This window comes from Pelodiscus sinensis, chromosome 26 (assembly GCF_049634645.1).
Source record: "Pelodiscus sinensis isolate JC-2024 chromosome 26, ASM4963464v1, whole genome shotgun sequence".
Classification (NCBI taxonomy): Eukaryota; Metazoa; Chordata; order Testudines; family Trionychidae; genus Pelodiscus; species Pelodiscus sinensis.
Genome location: NC_134736.1, coordinates 6498763 through 6520086, shown reverse-complemented (window position 1 = coordinate 6520086; position 21324 = coordinate 6498763). Strand labels below are relative to the sequence as shown.

General features: G+C 44.8%; 1 protein-coding gene and 1 long non-coding RNA gene across 3 annotated transcripts; both read right to left on the bottom strand.

Moving 5' to 3' along the window:
* Window positions 1–2975: 2975 nt before the first annotated feature.
* LOC102459181 (cilia- and flagella-associated protein HOATZ) lies at window positions 2976–21200 on the bottom strand. 2 transcript variants are annotated; one of them, XM_075909374.1, is made up of 6 exons: window positions 20936–21191; window positions 18888–18926; window positions 17103–17173; window positions 11062–11121; window positions 9191–9243; window positions 2976–4536 (listed from the first exon to the last, which is right to left on the bottom strand). In XM_075909374.1, exons 1-6 carry the CDS (start codon window positions 21081–21083, stop codon window positions 4479–4481), a joined length of 429 nt encoding a protein of 142 aa, XP_075765489.1. In that variant the 5' UTR covers window positions 21084–21191; the 3' UTR covers window positions 2976–4478. The 2 variants fall into 2 exon arrangements, with proteins under 2 accessions (XP_075765489.1, XP_075765490.1); XM_075909375.1 differs by lacking the exon at window positions 2976–4536 and adding an exon at window positions 4575–4844 and having other exon boundaries at window positions 20936–21200.
* On the bottom strand, window positions 11519–17096 carry LOC142820467 (uncharacterized). The gene is made up of 2 exons (XR_012897702.1): window positions 14631–17096; window positions 11519–14595 (listed from the first exon to the last, which is right to left on the bottom strand). It is a non-coding gene; the product is annotated as an uncharacterized LOC142820467 (long non-coding RNA).
* Window positions 21201–21324: the final 124 nt, after the last annotated feature.

The following is a 21324-nucleotide window of genomic DNA, read 5'->3' as shown; positions in this document are numbered from 1 at the left end:
AAAATCAAAAGCCCTTGAGTAACGTGACCCCCAAACCTCTCAATGTCAACTGATAAGGAGATTACAGGAAAATTCTGATTCTGGTATGCTAAAAATGTCACGTAAGGTATCAAAGGAAAAGATGTCACACTGGTTATAACTTAGGGATGTAAGCGACTAGTCAACTATCCGATAAGCAAATGTATATTGGATAGTTGAGTAGTGACTCAACTAGTCACTTCCCCACACCTCTTGCTGCCTCTATCAGAGAAAGGCAGTAAGGAGTGGGGAGCAGGATCCTTGGGGAGAAGGGGCAGGAGTGCAGTGAGGAACTAGCAGTGCTTCTGCTTTTGAAATGTAGCAGAGCTCTTGCTACATTTCAAAAGCAAACACGCTGCGGGGAGCCTGGGGACTCAAACAGTCCCGTGCTCCCTGGTTTTGAAATGTACAAGAGCCCCAGAAGAGCTCTTATACATTTCAAAAGCAGAGCACCGCCAGGAGCGAGGTGCCACCAGGTAGGGACTCAAAGGGTGCATCTACACAGCACAGTTATTTCAAAATAACGTCAATGCGAGCATCTACACAGCAATTCCGTTATTTTGAAATAATTTCGAAATAACGGATGACTTATTTTGAAATCTGTAAACCTCATTCCACTAGGAATAACACTTATTCCGAAATAGCAATTTTGGAATAACCATAGTGTGGACACTCCACTGCTATTTTGAAATAGCTCCTCCCCAGGGCCATTCAAAGTAATTACTCCCCAGTGCTTCCTGGGGCTCTAAATCGAGGTAGCACGTTCACATTAGGGACATTTGCCTTGGACTAATTTTGAGGCTTTCCTGTAGCATAGACATGCTACTTCGAAATAAGCTATTTCGGAGTATTTCTTCTGGAATAGCTTATTTCGAAATAAGCATGCAGTGAGTGTAGACGTATCCAAACAGTCCCTGCTGGCCCCGTGCTCCCTGCTTTTGAAATGTACAGGAGTCCTGGGAGGGCTGTTATACATTTCAAAGCAAAGCGCTGCCGGGAGCTCGGGGGCAGCGGGGGACTGCTTGAGTCCCCCACTGGCCATGCTCCGCACAGTACTTCCGCCATTGATATGTAGCAAGAGCCCTGCTGGCTCTTGCTACATTTCAAAGGTGGAGGCACCTTTATCGACTTATCGAATAGTCAATGCAGATTACACCAATTATTCAATTAGTTGATTCATCTAAATTTAACATCCTTATTATGAATATCATCATAAAATATATGCACTACTACAATAGAAGGACTTACATACATATCACTGGAAATATGTTCTTACAGTTTGTATCAAGATGCTAATCAGCAGAGGTGAAAACTAGTTTCCTATCCAGTCTGAGATATTTACCCATTTATCTGTTGAAATGTACACTGCATATTGTCGTGTTCCCAGTTATCAGCTGGAGCAAAACACAGATGAAGGACTATAAGATTCAACAGGAAGAGAACAGAGGCAAAATAGCATCAACAGGGCGTGCACTTCAAAACGTTTACTGTACTATAGCTGGGGGGAAGGGAGAAGGAAGGAAAGCATCTGGTTATACTGCTCCTAGGAAGTAAACAGATGGCATATTTGGATTCATGAAAAATGGGCTAATAAACCAGCCTCAGCTACAAACACTGCAAAAGGCTTGGTGTGAGATAAAACTGCTGTAGACAAGTTTGTTTGGTCTCTAGAAAATGCATATTGTTTGATTTTTTTTCCACCAATAATCTTTCTTACTACAGGCAGTCCCCGGGTTACGTACAAGATAGGGACTGTAGGTTTGTTCTTAAGTTGAATCTGTATGTAAGTCGGAACTGGCATCAGCCGCTGCTGAAACTGATCAGTTTCAACAGCGGCTGAATCTGGACGCCAGTTCTAACTTACATACGGATTCAACTTAAGAAACCCAGGAGTCCCCAAGTCAGCTGCTGCTGAAACTGATCAGCGGCTGATTCCAGGAAGCCTGGGGCAGAGCAACTCTGCCTTGGGCTTCCTGTAGTCAGCCCCTGGTCAGTTTCAGCAGCTACCAAAAGCTGCTCTACCCCAGGCGTAGGCAAGAAAAGCCTGGTCTGCTGGGGGGAGGAGGGGGGGCACTAGCTGCACCCCCCCCCCAGCAGAACAGGGAGACGCGGGTGGCAGGACCGCCCGCGTCCTCCACGGCTTTGCTCCGTCTCCCTGGTCTGCTGACCAGGGAGACAGGGAGCAAAGCCTTGGAGCACGCCCGCAGCGGGACAGCCCAGGCGCGCCCGGGCTGTCCCGCTGCAGGCGTGCTCCAAGGCTTTGCTCTGCGTCTCCCTGGTCTGCAGGGAGACGGGGAGCAAAGCCTTGGAGCACGCCTGCAGCGGGACAGCCCAGGCACGCCCGGGCTGTCCCACTGCAGGCGTGCTCCAAGGCTTTTCTCCGCGTTTCCCTAGTCTGCTGGAGGGGGCTCCCCCCCCCGCAGACCAGGGAGACGTGGAGCAGCTTTTCTCGCCCCGGAAGACGGGGGCGGCAGGACTGCAGCACATCTGGGCGTCCCGCTGCTCCAGTCCTCCGGGGCGAGAAAAGTCCCGTTCGTAACTGCAGATCCGACATAAGTCGGATCCGCGTAACTCGGTGACTGCCTGTACTCACTTGAATCTTTGCAGCTCTGTTTGATGCATGTATTCTCATTTTCACTATGGATATTTCCAATTACCGTACTGTGCTGTTATGCCAATAAGTAATCTTGGTGTGTACACCATCCATTGGGGACCAGCTGAGCTAGTAATTCTTGGAATGTACAGTAAAGAAGAGGCCAGATACGACGGGGGAATGGTTCCATGGAGCTTGGAGACTGAGGTACACTTATTGTTAACCTGGAGGGTGAAGTGAGGCCTGGCTTAGCCCACAGGGCATTGCATGGGTAGGTAATAGGCTGGTGATGTCAGAGAGCTGATACTCAGTTAAGCACAATGAAGTCCAGCGCACCCAAAGAACTGTCAGAATAACTCACTACCAAGTGATACAACACTCTCTAGAATTTATTAGCCTCTGTCAGATCTTTTTCATTTATTTCTAGCCAGGTTTCTCTTACAGGTGTGTATCGTTTTCAGTTCACATAAGTTCTAGTAGATTCAGGTTTTTTACCTTACCCATTACTGTGGTATTGGAGTGTCAGCCTCTTCCTTATTTTGTTACTAGCAGATATACCTGGTGTTGCTTGCATGTTTAAGTGAAGTAATAGGTTTTTGGGTTTGTTTGGAAAGTAAAAGGAGAAGGTACATGCTTGATTCATATGTTCTTATTTAAATGAATGTATTTTTCAAAAAAATGAAGGAAAAAATAAGTTTATATTAATAAAAGAAGGAAAGTGATTCAAACATTCAACAGAGCTTGTTGGTAAACAATATTTGCAGTTTTTCTGTCTTTTGTTAAATGCATATTGTCTGAGCCAGCGTAGGAAATCTGTGTGTGTCCTGAAAGTGATGCACAGCAGTGCTGACCAATTCACAGCACAGAGTCTGAGGAAATTATAGAACCTGCCTTTCTTTGCAGGTGATCGAAGGGTGTGAAATCATCCTCTTCTAGATGAACAGGGAATGTGAATATTGGAAATTCTAGTTCCCATCCTACAAAATGTTTCATTAATTTTGTGTGGTCTTTCCACTTATTTTTCTTTATGCTGGTAATCTCGGAAAAGATCTTACTGCAACTAGGACTTCCACTTCTTGCTCGCATAGAGCAAGTGAGAGAATGAAGCCCTTTGTGAATGTGTCTTTCTGCACATTAGTGTCAGCTACCAAAAGAAATACTGCAGCAGACCAGGAGAAAATTCAAAGAGATGTGTTGAGTTGTTGCAGAAGAGCTGAATTCAAACTAATGTATCAGTGCTTCACAATCTCAGTGAATTTATTCATCAATTCAATTAGAACCTAGTGTTGAATCATCAGGAATAAAGCTCAATAAGGATTGTACTTTCCTAATATTAGGAGAGACAGTAAGCCTTAGAGAGATGTATAGTCTCTATGATAGCAAGGCCAATAAAATTGATATTATAGTACCATTACAAATAATTACCCTATGCATCCCCCACTTTTTAATCAAATACATGATTATCAATCAATGTGTTTAGTTTGGTGGTAGAGTGCCAAGAAAAAGGGAAAACACGAGGCTGATTTAAAACAAAAAAAACAATTAGCATTTGTAAAATCATGATACTACTGATGGACATAGAATAAAATGTACAAAGTAAATAAAATATTTGCCATTAAAATTCATTTGTTTGTATTAAACATTTATTGCTTTGACTTTTAACCGTTCAAAGAAATTCATGGCTGGACTGAAGAGCTGCTCCAACAAGTCAATCTGTAGCTTTGGGCAGAGAATGCCAAGTCTCAATAAGAAGAGCTAGAAATGTAATCAAAGCAGGAACGTATGTGGTTTAAATCCCAAAGCAGAATAGGCCTGTTAGCAGGATATCCTTCTGAAGATAATCGCCAAGTCAGTCAACTTAACAAAATTATTTAAGGGCTTTTACTGTTTCTTGATCCTCAATATTAGAATCGGCTATCTTTGCCCTGTTGGAAATAACAGAACTAGGTCAGCTACAGCAAACATAGGGGTGATGTAGTTCCTGTACTTTAGTTGCAGGTTTTATGCTGATTGCTTGAGACCACCACCACACCTTTTTGTCTCTTTATCCAGCGCTGTAGAATAAACACTTCCAATGGTCGTCTTTTTTTAATTCAAAACATTTCAGCTTTGCCAAGCTCTAAACCTGCTGTGGCCCATTGGACATCCTCAGGCTGAATATACATGGTGTGGATGCAGCCCACAAAACAGAGAGAGAGTTGCATACATGGCCCACCATCACATCTGCACCTTACTGGAATCACAAAACAGCTGATGAATGGGGAGACTCATGAGTATGGCAGGCAGAACTTTCATAGCAACTGAACCAAGGCTATCTAGGGTCCAGCCTTAATATTTCATGCAAGAGAGAGTAACTATGGGCCACACTACACTGACTGAGTTTGCTTTCTGACTTGGCTTTCCTTCTATAAACTCTACAATGGACACATCCACAAAATTGCTAAAGAAATAAGATCTATACACATATTTTGCATCAGAACAATTATGTTGGCAATGGGTGAGAGTTTTTTAAACTGCCATAGTAACAGACCAGTACAATCCTGGCTTGGAGGAAGTTATACTAGGATAGGAGTGTCTTATATTGGTACAGCTTATTCCCTTTCCAGTGTGGGTACAAACCGTACTGCTATAAGCAGCTTTATATTGGTAAATCATCATCCACATGAGGAGGCTTGTACTGCTATAATTAAAACATTATGGTTAGGCAGTACAACTTATGTGTTGATAAGCTCTTATTTAAGCAAGACTATGAAAAAAAACCCTCCACAGAGAAATATTCAAACTATTTCCTCTCTAGGCTGGAAGGAAAAGAGAGACTGCTATTTCTATTTTAAAATACTTGAAGGTGAAGAGTTATATAAATACACAAGCAGACAAAGCATGGGAGCTGAAGAGGTCAGCATGGGGACAAACAGAGTCAGAGAAAGGAGATTCACTAAGGATATCACCAAAGGCAGAACGACTTAGGGAGTGAATCTTCCCAAGGAACAGGAGTAGGATTTAGATATTACATAGCTTCCTGGAAACAGGAAATATTTTCCCCTCTCCATCTGAGCTATCACTGGAAAGAGGAAGCATCTCAGCCAGTAAAGACTTTACATATTTTACACAATATTAGTGCAACTAATATGACCATTTTCATTGACAAGCATTAAGAGACTATTAAAATACAACTATTCTAATGAAACAGGATATGAATCTAGAGCAGGGGTGGACAATAAGCAACCTGACGACTGACGTGGTTGACCAAGGTCAGCTCCTGCCAGACACTATTTATCTGAGCATCCACAGGCATGGCCACTCACAGCTCCCATTGGCTGCAGTTCCCTGTTCTTGGCCAATAGGAGCTGGAGGAAGTGGTACAAGCTGGGCCACTGCTTCTCGCAGCTCTCATTGGTCAGGAACAGCGAACCACAGCCAACAAAAGCTGTGAGCGGCCGTACCTGTGAACACTCAGGCTACGTCTAGACTACATGCCTCTGGCGACAGAGGCATGTAGATGAGGCTACCAGGCATAGGAAAATGAAGCGGCGATTTAAATAATCGCCACTTCATTTAAATTTACATGGCTGCCGCGCTGAGCCGACAAACAGCTGATCTGCTGTTTGTCGGCTCAGCACTGTAGTCTGGACGCGCGGGTGTCGACATCAAAGGCATTTGTCGACCACCCAGGTATGCCTCTTGGGATGAGGTTTACCTGGGTGTTCGACAAATGCCTTTGAGATGTCGACACCCGCGCGTCCAGACTACAGTGCTGAGCCGACAAACAGCTGATCAGCTGTTTGTCGGCTCAGCGTGGCAGCCATGTAAATTTAAATGAAGCGGCGATTATTTAAATCGCCGCTTCATTTTCCTATGTCTGGTAGCCTCATGTACATGCCTCTGTCACCAGAGGCATGTAGTCTAGACGTAGCCTAAGAAAAATAAAGCATCTGACAGCTTGCCAGGGGTTAATCCTGGCAAATTGTGTCTGGTCTATTGGCTGCTTATTGCCTACCTTGGTCTAGAGCTTCCACTCTGGATGTGTTTGCTTAAATGCATTTAGTAGTTCAATGTTCTCTGTGAAGGCAGAGTTAAATCAAATGTTTTTAAAAAGGCTTTACAATGGCAATAAGCTGAATTAAACTTCAGTTTTCTCTGTGGGCCATAAACATCTGTCTGAGAAAAATGCTCTGACTTACACTACTTCAAACTCATTAAAAGGGAGAAATTGCTGAATCAAGGTTTGTTTGATACCAGGTCAGCTTTTCCAAAGATGAGATTTTTAAGATGGGTTTTAGAAATAAAGTGCAATGTTGTAGCAAAATCAGCTGTTTTCTTTAACTGCATGAGCGCTGCCTAACAAACATGTCAAAATGCATCTTGGAAATGCTGAGGTGAGAACATTCTACAGGAGGAACACCAGCTTTTCAGAGTAATATTTCATTTTTCAGCCTCAGGAAAGGTGAAGAGGCAACTGATACCCCTGCCCTGAGGAATTCACAATCAACGTTGATACCTACAAACCACAGAAATAGAGCACAAATCTATCTATATATTTTTGAAATGTGAATCTGTCTGTAAGTCTGTTTGTTCAAGAATTCCTCCTAAATGGTAAGAGCTACGAACACCACATTTGGTATGAACTTCCTCTTATCCTAATTTAAAGCAAGGTCAGGGTTTGATTGTGCCAGGAAAATGGGATGTGCCTGGAATCTGAATGTTTTCCATACCATGAAAAGGGAGGGGGACTGATAGGAGGGATAGTCATTCAGTGACCACAGGGAATGGCTGCACCAGGAACAAGGTGGCCAGCTGGGGATTGGGGCTTTCCACATTACTGGCCACCTGCTATGGGTAAGTGGCCCCCCTATCTCCAAACTACCCCCCGCCATGGCCCTTAGCTTCAGCAGCAGATGGGGAGTAGGGAGGAACCTCACCAGCCATTGGCCAAACTGCTGTGCCCACCGCCTGGAACCACCCCCTCAAGGAGAGGCTGCGGGGGCGGGGGAGAAAGAACTGCAGCCTGACTCCACCTCCCCTATGAGGAGATGTTGGGGGAGGGCCAAGAACCATGGTCTGACCCCAGCCCCGTCATGAAGAGATGCTGGGAGGGGGGCTGGGCAACCAAGAACTCTCCCGTTAGGAGTCACTGGGGATGGAGGGGGCAGAGACTGCGGCTCAGCCTCTCACCCCATGAGGAGATGCTTTGGGGGAGCCAGGCCGGATGGCCAGTCAGGAAAGCCACCCCAGGAACCACCAGCCAGGGGGCTGGGCAGTGCACCCCAAACCCTCAGCAGTAACCGCCCTCACTACCATGGGCAGGGTTCCTCTCAGTACTACACACTCTACAGACTGCGTTCCAGAAATGGCACAAGACTCCCATCTGCATTGTAAGAGTGTTGTACTTTGTCCTGAGAGCTCTCCAGTGTTCATACATAGTGACCTAAGAATTCTCCAAATTGAATTCCTTTGGGTATTAATTTGTCTTCTATACACATCAGTAAGTGAGCTCTTATTTACTGATGCTATGAAATTCCCTTGTAGAAAGGGATACATAGATGCAGCATGTGTTGTACAACAAAATGCAAAGCTTTTTCACAGTTAGCTCAACTCTACCCTGGACTGTGTGGACATGTATCAGAAAAAAAATTGTATATATTGATCCATTAGGGATTTTAGAATATTTGAGGGGAGTGGGGATGGGTGGATAGATAAAAGCAAGTTCTGTATTATTGCAAGTTCTGTATTATTATTAGTCCCTGGCGAGCCCCCACCTCTATGTTTACCTGTACTTCTGCAGGTATTAGACGATCGCAGCTCTCATTGGCCGCAAATCACCATTCGCAGCCAATGCAAGAGGTAGGAAGTAGCATCCCAGGCCGCACCACTTCCTGCTGCTCGCATTGGCTGCAAATGGTGATTTGCGGTCAATGAGAGCTGTGATTGTCCGATACCTGGAGAGGTGCAGGTAAATGTAGTGGTGGAGGCCGCCAGGGACTACCCTGTGGGCTGCTGGTTTTTTATTGCCCATCCCTGTCCAAGACCCATATTCAATTGCCTTTGCTCTCTGGTCTCCCTATTTGGTAAATAAATCTGTAAACATTTTCTTAGAAATGTTTTTTCTATTAACCTTTTTGCACCCGGACCAAAATATTAATATTTTTCTTGAAAATCCACACCACAGCTCTAATGTCATAATTCAGCTTCCATCTCCTCCTCAACTCTATTACTAAATTACTGGAGCATTTCTGCTATGTGACATGTCTTAAGTCCTGTGTTTCCAGAGGTATTTAAAACAAGACTGGAGAAAGCACTAGCAATCAAGCACTGGCTGAGAGGATAGATTTGGTCAATTTAAAAGGATTTTTCACTAGCCTGTGATTCTCTCAAGCATGTCATAATGGGTATGCCTATAAGGCAAATCTGATTAACTTTTTTCAGAACAGTAAAAATGACCAGAAAATGTTATGACCCAGAGAACATTTCTGTGGCAGAGTAATCAACCCACAAAAACAGGGCTTTATACTGGGAACAGATTTCAGCCAGGGCAATATTGCTGACACAGAGAGATATCCTTATAATAAACATTTACATTACCTTACTTGATGATTTTCAGTCTTTGGTTTATGTGAACAAGAAATCTGTTCTTTCTAAAAAGTAAAGAAAGATATTATTTACTATTTGTTTTCATTCATCCTATACTTAGATTATATAATGCAGCCTTTCAAAATCAGCAATCACAGAAATACAATATTAACAGGCAGATCATATGCTTTTGTAATTTAGTGCAATAGCTAGTCTGAGTATTCTAGCATATAAAAAACAAAGCAAAAAGCTACAGATGAAGAGATCCTCATTAACAGTCACCTTCTGATATATACCTGTAGCAATTCAGCTCTTATGTGTATGAAATATCATTTTGATCAGTGCCAGTACCAAGCTAATTTTAAAACTACCGAAATTTGGAAATAGTCTTATAAAACAGATATACATTTTTCTGGATTTTTATGAACTTTTGTGAAAGTTACTTTGAACGATTTTACAATCCTGAAATAAATGAAGGAAAAATAAAAAGCACGCTTTTGCTCTTAAGTCCATTTTACTCCTAAAATGAAGATTTCATATATTAAAGTATTCTATGATGCCTTGCTTTGCAAGTCACTTTTTTGTTACATTAAACATTTCATTTAACTGCCTAAAATCTGCAGTTTTGCTTTTCTGTGCTAGAATGTCACTGAACTTATACATCTCTACTTAGTTCCTGGCTACTCACCTCTATAGGAAGAGAATGGCTTTTAGTCATACAGAAAACCCTCTTGTTTTAGTTCCTTCTGTGTCTCTAAATATCTAGCTAATCCACACAAAAGCATTCCAAAATAATAAATCTAATTCACGCTAATTGTAACAACAACAACAAAGCTAAAGGGATTTCCAACCTCCACAAAACTGGATAAAAAAATCCTAGTGGGATAAAATACCAAAAACTATACCCAGTTTCACAGTTTCTATGTAAATCTTTGGTAATAGGGTATTATAGTTGGAAAGACAACAGATGATGAAAAATAAAATTAATTAAAAATAAAATTGGCAGACTATAAAGCTACATCTAGCTGACTTAACTGAGAAAATTAAATATTCCTGTGAATCTGAAGAAGTGGGTTATGTGCATAAAAGCTCATGATACTATCTACATTGTTACTTTCTGGGGTGCTGCAGGACTATTTGTTGTTTTTAAAGTTTTTTTCATTGTATTTTATCTTTGTTTTACATTTAATTTCATTTCCATTATTAGTAGGCAAATAACTAGCAAAATGCACCGGCCAAGCATCTTGCCCAGGGACTTGACAGTATCTTCATAAATCTCTCCCTTGGATTCTGCCTTGCAAATCCAAGCTCTTTTCCAGGTCTCTTTGGCCTAGCACTTATCCATCCTTGTCTCTCTTTCTATTACTTCCCTGTTAGCATTGAGGCTCACATTGCTATCTGCTTCTCTCACAAGTATCTTCACATCTTCTTCCATACTATCCCTAATGTATGAAACATCCTTTCTGAACTAGTTTGCAAACCCATGTTTAATTCCCTCCTGAAGACCCTCTTCTATCATGATGCCTCTAAAAAAAGACTTGGCTACAATTTGGGCACCTGGCTAGAAAAAACATAGCCTTACAAAAATTAACTGCAGCCCCAAGATCTGGCCAATTAACTCCTTGACCACATATACATGCTATGCCAATTTCCTTTTCCCTGCTATTTTTTAAGATTATGAGGGGAAGTGGACATATTTTACTTTGTTTTCCCAAAGTCCATTAAATTCAGACTAAAATGAATCTGTTTTCCAAAACTATTCTTGGAGTAGATAACCTTTATCAGTATCTCCTCACCAGAATATATTGTTATGTGGCGTATTGTAAAAAAAATGCTAAGGAAGGACTGCTCTTGAGATAATTATGAAAAATAATCAGCCTTACTATGATCCTCTCTTCTCTTTGTTTCCACAGTAAACCAAGTATTTCATCCCTTCTCTTGGCCTGAGAGAAAACATATTTACCATTTTAAGTTCAGAGAAATTTTAACTCAACTGCATCTCCCAGCTTCAGATTAAACCTTCAATTTCTCAATAGAGCAGAAAGCTAGAATAAAATTGTATCAATCACTTAGGAGATACTTTATTCATTAAGCAGTTATTTCATAGCATTTTTCCATAATCCAGAAAACTCAGCATTTTGAGATCAGACTTTGTGTTCCTACAATTATTCAGGGATATCTAAAGAAAACTGCTGGTCTCTTGATCCAAGATGAGTCACTCCAAGTGTAGAAGTAAACACATTTACAAACAAAAGTTAGCAAACAATACTCCCTATGTCTCTACAAGACTGAAAAATAAGGATTATTCCAAATTCCCATCCAAAATAATCCATACCAAACCTGTTTAGCTTGAGAGATGTAACAGGTCACATCCAAGGCAGAAGACAACTTTCACTGTGACAATACACTGTACTTCTTTGGTATAAGCCCGGGATTGGCAACCTTTTCAAACCACAGAGCCAAACAACATCAAAATTCAGAACAAGTCATCAACAAGAGTCGTATAAGAATGTCCATTTGTATGACTGAAAATATACAACTTTAATATTACTGATAATTGATATGATGATTAATAATAGCATAAATGAAATATTGTACTCACAGACTTTATTTAATAGGACTTCCGCTGCTGCATCTTTTCGCACATTTCTTTGACATTTATATCATAACTGGTCAAATTTAGGTTCACACATACACATTCAAGCAACATGAGTAATTTCACTTTTTTTAAATTTTGAATTTTTCATTTTAATTTAAAAAGTTGCATGTATTTTGGAAATGACATAAAAAACATATTTGGTTCCATACTGAACCGTATTTGGCTTGAGACCCATAGGTTGTAAGCAATTCTCTCCCATTCTAAGGAAGTGTTTTAAAAAGCAAGCAAGAGAAACCCTGGCTCCACTGATGTCCTGCAAGTCTCCCAGTGATCTCCATTTCATCTAGAGTAGTGAAACATGCAGCACTTTTTGCTTATTTTTAATTAACAGTCTTGGCTCTTCTAAAGTGCAAAAAGGTAAGTTCATGTCCCAGAACTTGTTAAAACCATTTTCTCTCTAAAATACCAGCTGCAGAAGTAGAGAAATGTAATGAACAGTGCAACATTTCTATTCTGATCAGTTTAATATTTGGAGTTCTAGGCTCCCATATAAATCAAAATACTTCTAAACACACAGTAATCAAATGCTATTGAACTTTTGCTTGCTGAAACTGAAGAACAGATTTTAAGCTTCAGATATGGGGGGAGGGAAGTAGGAACAGTTTAAGATGGGCAAGAAGCATATTAAACTGTTCTGAGAAATTCCTAGCCATTTATGTTATGAAACAGACATTCCAATAAGTATTCTGGGAAATCACCACCACTGATGCCAGACAAGAACAAACTGCAGAATGAGAATAATACCAAAGAGTTCTCACTTCATAACCACTTTTGGCCAGCTTAAAATCCAATTTGTACAAAACTAAGGAACTGAAAATTGATTTGAAAACCTCTTTATTCAGTGTCCATGTCATTTCCTATTTCTTTCAATAACGGAGCTAAGACTCAAGGTTTTGTAAATATCTGAATATTAAACAAACCAGTATTTCATCTACTGTGTCTAATCATTAGTAAAAATATGACTCAGAAATCTACTCTCCGTTAACCAAGTAGCTAATGTTAAACAGAGCAAGGCATTTTTCAGAAAAAAACCAAAACAAAATAGAAAATCTAGATATTGGAGCAGAGTAAGGTGAAATAGGAATAAGCATCACTGGAGGTGCTTAACCAGCAAAACCAAGATGCTTACTGTGTTAATTTAGGGTTTAAACATAGGAATACATTAGCACTATCACATGGGATTGAAACGGAAACAAGGGATTCCTTCCAAGAAAGGGAAGAGGATGCTCAAAATTATTTAAGGGATCATTTAGGGTAAAGGTTCAGAACCTTTTGCTTTCTGAGGATCTCCTCAACAAAACTCCATGGCCCATCTGTGCTACAGCAAATGTTTAACTGCATATAAAAATCAGGGCCAGCAACAGGGGATAGTAAACAGGGCAACTGTCCGGGGACACCATGCCATAAGGGGTCCTGAAAATCTAAGCAGCTCAGACTTTACTTTCAGCCCCAGGTGGTGGGGTTTCCACTTTCTGCCCTGAGCCCCAGGAAGTCTTATGCCATCCCTGCTTGGACGACCCCCTGAGACTGAGAAACATTCATTTAGCTTACATCTTCTCTGCAAAAGTAACCCTAAAACCCATCATTCTTTGTTTGCCTACACCAGGTATGAATAGCCATACTGCAAAACCCTGCCCTACTGGTACTGTGCTCCCCTGTGCCTATCACTATGACTTCTGGGGAAGTATCTATCACTCCTTGTGCTGCAGTGAGCTGAGCCACTCTGATTTTACTCAGTTAGGTGTGGTAGAACTTGTCTGCCTTTTTTGGCACATGGGGGAGTTGTGGGAAAGCACTACTGGACTATCAAACACAAGAGTGCTTTACTCTGGGGGCCCACTGCAAAGCTGGTGGATTAGCTAGATTGAGTTTAAAGCATCTCTAACTTGGGGAAGAGGGTTGTTCTCTGTGGCCTGTAGGGGTTAGGAAGCAACAGCCAAATAAAAGCCAGAATGAACTGTGAAACGAAGACAGACCCATAGCCTCTGCCAGAATATTAATACCCAGCTGCCTAAAGAAAACTCCTGAAGCCAGCTCAGATTCTTTTGTCTAACCACAATTTCCTCTGCACAATTTGAGGTTCCTGCTTATATAATTTCCAGCCCTTAAAAAAAGTCACTTGCTCAACATACCGCTTCAAATTTTAACCAACTTTAAACCTAGCCGAATACGTTACCACTGATTTATACAAACTTTTTTTTTTTTTTTTTTTTTAAATACAGCAGATAAGAAAAGATCCAAGACTAAAACTAGTCCATTTTGGGGGAACGGATGCCCTAATGTAACACCTACGTCTTGGAATTTGGACTTACATTTTATTATTTATTTTCCTTTACTAGAAAGGAAAGCTAAATATACGAGGCTGTAAAAAAAAAAGAGAGGGACCTCAGTATACACACACAAAAGGGATTGTATTGCTATGCAGCAGCCAGGTTAGGTGAAATAAAAACCTAGATGGTAGCTGAGTTCAATTCCCTTTCCCCCACAGGCAGCTTTATGAACAAAGAGAATATTAAATAAGAGTAAGCCAATTCTGTTCAAGTTTAGCCGTTAAATCTGAACCTGCTGGGACAAAACACAATGGCCCAGCACAGGGGTAGGCAATAATTTTTTAGGGGGGCATTCCAAGAATTTGGGAAATGGTCAAGGGCTGTACTTTTCTGTGATATTAATGGAGGATGTGTGGGGTCTGGGATGCAAGTTCAGTACAGAAGGAAGCTCTGGGTACAGGTTTGGGGTCCAGGAGGGGATGTGGAGCCTGGAGAGAGTTTGGTCCAGGAGGGGATGTGGAGCCTGGAGAGAGTTTGGGTAAAGGACAGGGTTGTGACCTGGGGCAGAGGATTGGAGTGTTTGGGGAGGTGCAGGGACAGGTGTGAAGTATGGTTGTAGGAAAGGATGCAGAAGATCTTGGTGAGGGATATATGAGAAGGAGAATGGTCTGGGAGGGAGCAAGGTCTGAGAGTGGATGCAGAGGGTTTGGGTTGTGACCTGGGGCAGGAAGTTGGGAGTGCACGAGAGGATGCCAGATGCAGACTGGCTGGGAGGCCCTAACTGGCCTGCAGCACAGCAGGACCGTCAGGCAGGCTTCCTGCCTACTGTGCCCCTTCATGCCTCTAAAAGCAACCAGCTGCTGGGGCCATCTTGTGCATCTCTTTGCGACATGCCACTGGGGTGTGTGTGTTCCCACATGCTACACACATCTGCGAGCATGGCCCAGAGAACTGTCAGGATTGTGCTATGGGTGCGGGGGGGAAGGGCAGGGAGCCTACACTGGCACTCTGATCCCACAACCCCCACCCTGCAAGGCTGGCTTCCCACTCCAGGAGCACGGGGCACCCCAAGCCTCACGGGTCAGATCCAGCTCATGGTAGGAGGAAGCAGCTCCCTGCACTGCCACTCCTCTTCCCCCAGCTGGGGAAATGGCAGCACAAGAAACTGCTCAGTTGGAGGCTTTTCCCCACTGCTCCCATTGGCTGGAATCCTAGCCAGACTCCCCCCCACCCTCAGCCCCTCCTGCACTCTACCTCCCAGCCAGACCCTATACCCCCAGCCTGCTCCTGCGCCCATTTTGTTGTTATGAGTGGTTGGTTGGTGGTCCACAGAAAGGTTTGTGTTGTGCAGGGTGGGCCGCAGGTCAAAAAGTTTGAGAACCACTGCTCTAAGTGAATACATTCTTGATGTGATCTACAGCACTATCAAAGTATGCAACGGTAACATGCAGACCTATAGCACTAATTCAGAGATGAGGTAGAAAACTGCAGTCTGGGGCCAATAACGAAAGAGAAGGAGTGACCAGACTAAACCGTATTACTTATCAATATTCCTGATCTACTCAAATAGGTTAAGTTTTCTTATGTTAGACTGATTCCCTTAGACCTGCAGTGCTTGTAATTTCTTAGATAATTTGGCAATTCTCTACAAACACTATGAGAATAAATGAATTGCATATTAATCCAGTGCAATACATATTTATTAAAAGATACAAGCTATGTTACTGTAAACATTACTTCAACTTCATTTACATTAACTGGCTATTTAAACAATGCATTTCACTGTGAGTTTCTGAAATTACAATTATATCTTGACTTGATGCTTTTTTGAAAATTCTTACATTATACCTAACTGAGGGAAAAAGTCTCTTCTCAGGCCCCAATGGCAGATCTGACCTTTCATATTTTATGCTTGCAACTGGATGCGGCCTCATAGAGCAAGAACATTATATCCAACTCAAGAACTAGCAGGTGGATTTAAAAGGAAAATTGTACCATTGTCTAATAATTTAAATGCTTGTGAATTGATCTGAAAAAGATTAACTACTGTATTCCTGGATTTATTGGAGGCTTGTACTCTGTCTTGCAGCTGTATAATTTGCTCATTAATGTTTCTCAATTGCACCTACTACTGCAGTTGCACAATCTTGATTTTATCTAGTTGCAGAATTTTTTAAAAATGAACTAAATAATCACTGAAAAAGGACTGCTGCCCTCTGAATCCAATTTCCAAAAGATAAGCCTAATGGGTGCAAATAGATTAAATGCATTGCAGGATTATTAATTGGAAAGAGGAGGATTGCTGAGTTGCAAGAAAGCGATGCAGACCTCAGCACCTTCACACACCTATAGCTGATTGCTTTCTTCTGGCCTATTTCCCAGGCCTAAAATATAAGATTATAAAAAAAAACCTCTCCATGCATTTTACTAAAATAGGGAAAATATACTGTAATTACAGAGTAAGGCTAGTAACCTTATCACAATATTGAATGTTATTTGCCTTTGATCTAGATTCCTGTTAATTGGATCCACACAGTGAACATATGCAATACTAATTTACCATCTATACTGTCGATAAATGCAAAAAAAGTTTATTACATAATTTTCCACAATGGAGTTTCCTGATTTTCCTCTGATTGTGCATCTAGTATTGACTATTGCCAAAGACAGAAGGAGGAAGTAGAGACACCAAGGATCAGATCCAGTCTGGCAATTCCTATAATTCTAAACCTCCTCCCAGCCCCCACACGCTCTCCAGATTTGCACTCCTCCCAGCAGCTTTGGCTTATAATTGTTTTCAGGTTTGTTAACTGTACCTATTAAAGTACCTTGCGTGTGGATATATATCAAAAATAAGTAACCAGTCTAAACCTTATTCTGCTTGCACATTATATACTAAGCACACGTTCATGTATTTCAACATTTATTTATATATATTAAACTAAAAAAAATTGCACCAAGCACATATCAGAATCTTTTAATCAGTAAATCTTACCTTCTTAAGATATGTTTCTTTTTCTTCAGCTTTCTGACGTTTGTGAGCTTCCAGGATTATCTGTTCATTATCTAAATAAAATAAAAGCATCAAAGGCTACACAGAAAACTAATGCTAGACAAGCTCTTGAATTATTATTCTGAATAGCTAGTGCTAAGAACTTATACCAATCATGTGATATGGAAGTCTCAGACTCAACTTCTTCGCAGTCATGATAATAGCATCATTACGGAAATGCAGTATGGCCAGTAGCAAGTGGAAGTGACAGGTATCATTGTAGAATTATGAACTAATTCCCAAGACTCGTAAACTTCCTCTAGTTTCATGTTTTGGAAACTGAGTTGAAGAAGTAAATCCTTACACAGGCCCCTATACAGTCAGGTAATACAGGCAGTCCCCGGGTTACGTACAAGATAGGGACTGTAGGTTTGTTCTTAAGTTGAATCTGTATGTAAGTCGGAACTGGCGTCAGCCGCTGCTGAAACTGATCAGTTTCAACCGAGGCTGAATCTGGATGCCAGTTCTGACTTACATACAGATTCAACTTAAGAAACCCAGGCATCCCCAAGTCAGCTGCTGCTGAAACTGATCAGCGGCTGATTCCAGGAAGCCTGGGGCAGAGCAACTCTGCCTCGGGCTTCCTGTAGTCAGCCGCTGGTCAGTTTCAGCAGCGGCTGACTTGGGGACGCCTGGGACAGAGCAGCTGGGGTGCTGTTGGGTTGCTCCAGTAGCGCGGCTCCTTGGCGCTACTGGAGCAACCCAGCAGCACCCCAGCTGCTCTGCCCCAGGCGTCCTGATTCAGCCGCTGCTGAAACTGACCAGTAGCGGCTGAATCAGGACGCCTGGGGCAGAGCAGCTGGGGTGTTGCCGGGTTGGTCCAGAGCGGCGCTGCGGGACCAACCCGGCAGCCCCCAGCTGCTCTACCCCAGGGGTAGGCAAGAAAAGCCTGGTCTGCTGGGGTGGGGGCACTAGCTGGTCTGCTGGGGGGGGGGCATTAGCTGCTCCCCCCTCCCCCAGCAGACCAGGGAGACGGGGGTGGCGGAACCGCCCAAGTCCTCCACGGCTTTGCTCTGTCTCCCTGGTCTGCTGACCTGGGAGGCGCGGAGCAAAGCCGCAGAGCTCGCGGGCAGCGGGTCAGTCCAGGCGCGCCGCGGCTGTCCCACTGCTGGCGTGCTCCGAGGCTTTGCTCCCCATCTCCCTGGTCTGCTGGTCAGTGGGACAGCCCGGGCGTGCTCCGTGGCTTTGCTCCTGTCCCCCTGGTCTGGGGGGTCCAGCAAAGCCGCTGGACCCCCCCAGCAGACCAGGGACACCCGAGCAAAGCCGCCGCCTGGCTCGTTTGCCTGGGCGGCTTTGCTCACCCTCCTAGTGAAATAGTTTTTCATAATATCCAACCTAGACCTCTCCCAGATAGATATCTGGCCTCCATTATCTGAACATAATATCCTCACTACACCCTTGTGAGGCAAGTCAGTGGTTATAGATAACACATGGGACTCTGGCAAAATGAGATAAAATGACTTGCCCAAGGTCACACAGAAGGTCTGTGAGAGTAGGAAGTTGAACCCAGGTCTCTACTATCTTAGGATAGCATGCTAATCACTGGTCCATCTTACTCTAGCCACTAATTGGAAAGAGGGCAGTCTACTGTAACTCAGTACTTATGAGACACTTCCTGGCAAAATCCTCCCTCCTACCCCCCCCCCCCGCCCCCCAAAAAGCCCACCTCTGAAAACCCAAGGTATCAAAGGTTCAGCAACATGAGAGCACTTGGTATTTTATACTCACAGTTAGTGCCTGGTGGCAGCTGGACAACAATATTTCTCTCTAAAAACAAACACCATATAAAGAAGAAAGAAGTCTTGTCTACACACAGAATTAAATGGTTTAAGGGGTGATTTTAAACCAATTTAGAAAAAGCAGTAGAAAAAGCCATATAGACACTGATTTCACCATAACCAAGCTTAGTTCGTTAGCTCAGGCAATCAGGAACATATTTAATTAAACTAAAATTAAACAAACATATTCAATTAAAGTAAAATACACCCATTTTAAACCAAATCCCAAAAGTCTATACTGGCATTTGCACTGGTACATAAAAACACTCCTTTTGAAAACATCTCCAAAAGAGTGTTTCACCCTCCTCCAGTAACAAATTGGATCCTGATCCTGACAGCACCTATACCCATACTGAATTTTAATCATGCAAGTATTTGAACACTAGCTTAGGCCTTTGCAGCTGCAGGACTAGCAAAGAATCGTAAATCATTGCCTGGGACCAGTGCTTCCATATGCCAACAACTCTGGGAAACAAGGGCATATGCTACACACCCAATACATGCAAGGCTGGAAAAGGGGATTTGGGTTGTTGGGTACCCCAGCACAGGAGGATTTTTTTAAAGGGGGTCATCCCACTAACACATGGAGGGGAGGGAGGCCATAGCTAAAATACAGGTGGGCTTCTGGAGCAGAGGCTTGGGCTCTCAGGGCAGCCCTGGGGAGATAAGAAATAAATAGCAATAATCAGGAGTTAGCTTCACTATTAGGGAAGAATGGTGACCACCCCTGCATGGTATGGGGCAGAGGGAAGGAAATGAGGGTCACTTGCATCTCCCAATGCTCACATCAGGGAAATACATAAAACCCCACGCAGTGCTGGAGGAAGAAGCAGGGAAATGTGAGGAGTCTCTTTCCCCCAGTGCTGAGAAAGGGGATGCGAGAGGGGGCTCCCCCCAGTACTGATAGAGGGAGGAGGATGGATGCAGGGAGCTTCATCTGTGCTGAGAGGAGAGAAGAGAGATGGGGGCATTGAAGGAGCACCCCATAGTACTGAGGGAAAAGAAAGGAGGATGCGGAGGGTGTCCCCACAGTGCTGAGGGAGGGAGAAGAAGAATGTGGGGGGGAGCTCCCCAGTGCCGAGTGAGGAAGGTAGGAGGGTGATGCAAGGTGCTTCCCCAGTGCTGAGGGAGAGACAAGAGGGTGCTCCCCCAATGCTGAGGGAAGAAGGGCAGTGTGGGGGGCTCCCCAGTGCTGAGGGAGGAAGGGAAGAGGGTGACGTGGGAGGTCCCCAGTGCTGAGGGAGAAGGGCAGTGTGGGGGGTCCCCAGTGCTGAGGGAGGAGGGCAATGCGCCCCCCCAGTGCTGAGGCCGATGCAGGGGCCCCAATGCTGAGGGGGAAGGTGATGTGGGGGGCCCCCCAGTTCTGGGGAAGAAGGCAATGCGAGGGGGCCCCCACTGCTGAGGGGGCCCCCACTGCTGAGGGGGGAGTGATGCGGGGGGGCCCTCTGCTGAGGGGGGAGGGCGATGCGGGGGGGCCACACTGCTGAGGGGGGAGTGATGCGGGGGGGCCCTCTGCTGAGGGGGGAGGGCGATGCGGGGGGGCCACACTGCTGAGGGGGGAGGGCGATGCGGGGGGGCCCTCAGTTCTAGGGACGAGGGCGATGCGGGGGGCCCCCCACTGCTGAAGGGGGAGGGCAACGCGGGGGGGGCCCCCACTGCTGAGGGGGGAGGGCAATGGGGGCCCCCCACTGCTGAGGGGGGAGGGCGACGCGGGGGGGCCCCACTGCTGAGGGGGGAGGGCGACGCGGGGGGGCCCCCCACTGCTGAGGGGGGAGGGCGACGCGGGGGGCCCCCCACTGCTGAGGGGGGAGGGCGACGCGGGGGGCCCCCCACTGCTGAGGGGGGAGGGCGACGCGGGGGGCCCCCCACTGCTGAGGGGGGAGGGCGACGCGGGGGGGCCCCCACTGCTGAGGGGGGAGGGCGATGCGGGGGGCCCCACTGCTGAGGGGGGAGGGCGATGGGGCCCCCACGCGCAAGGGGCGGCGCCGGGTCTCTCACGGGTCTCTCGAGGGCGCGGCCCCCCGGGGCCCAGGCGGGACTCCAGCGGGGGCTGCAGGGTCACCGAGTTCCAGAAGGCCTTGGCGAAGGCCACGTCGCGCTCGGCCGAGCCGGCGAAGACCAGCAGCCCGGGCGGCGCCGTTTCCATGGAGCCCGCGAGCCGCCGCCGCCACCTGCCCCGAGCGGCGCATGCGCGCCGAGCCGTGTCGGGGTCCGCGCGCTCGCACCCGGGCTCGCCCCGCCCCTCACGCGCACGCGGCCCCTGCAGCGGGTTCTGTCCCTGGGCAGGCCACGAGACACTCGCGCTGCTGCGGCTCCGCTGTAGGAAACCAAATGCCCCCAGGGCGCCGCCTGCCCTGCCCAGGACGTGCCGTGTAATTGCAGGTGGC

Bases quoted from the DNA above. Each gene is read 5' to 3' on its own strand.
- LOC102459181 (XM_075909374.1), bottom strand. From the start codon at position 21,083: ATGGAAACGGCGCCGCCCGGGCTGCTGGTCTTCGCCGGCTCGGCCGAG. The intron at 9,244-11,061 runs GTAAGGCTGATT...TTTACTTTTTAG, and splicing joins AAAGAGAAGAGAGGATCATA to AAAGAACAGATTTCTTGTTC. The intron at 4,537-9,190 runs GTAATGTAAATG...TATTTCCAACAG, and splicing joins ACTGAAAATCATCAAGTAAG to GGCAAAGATAGCCGATTCTA.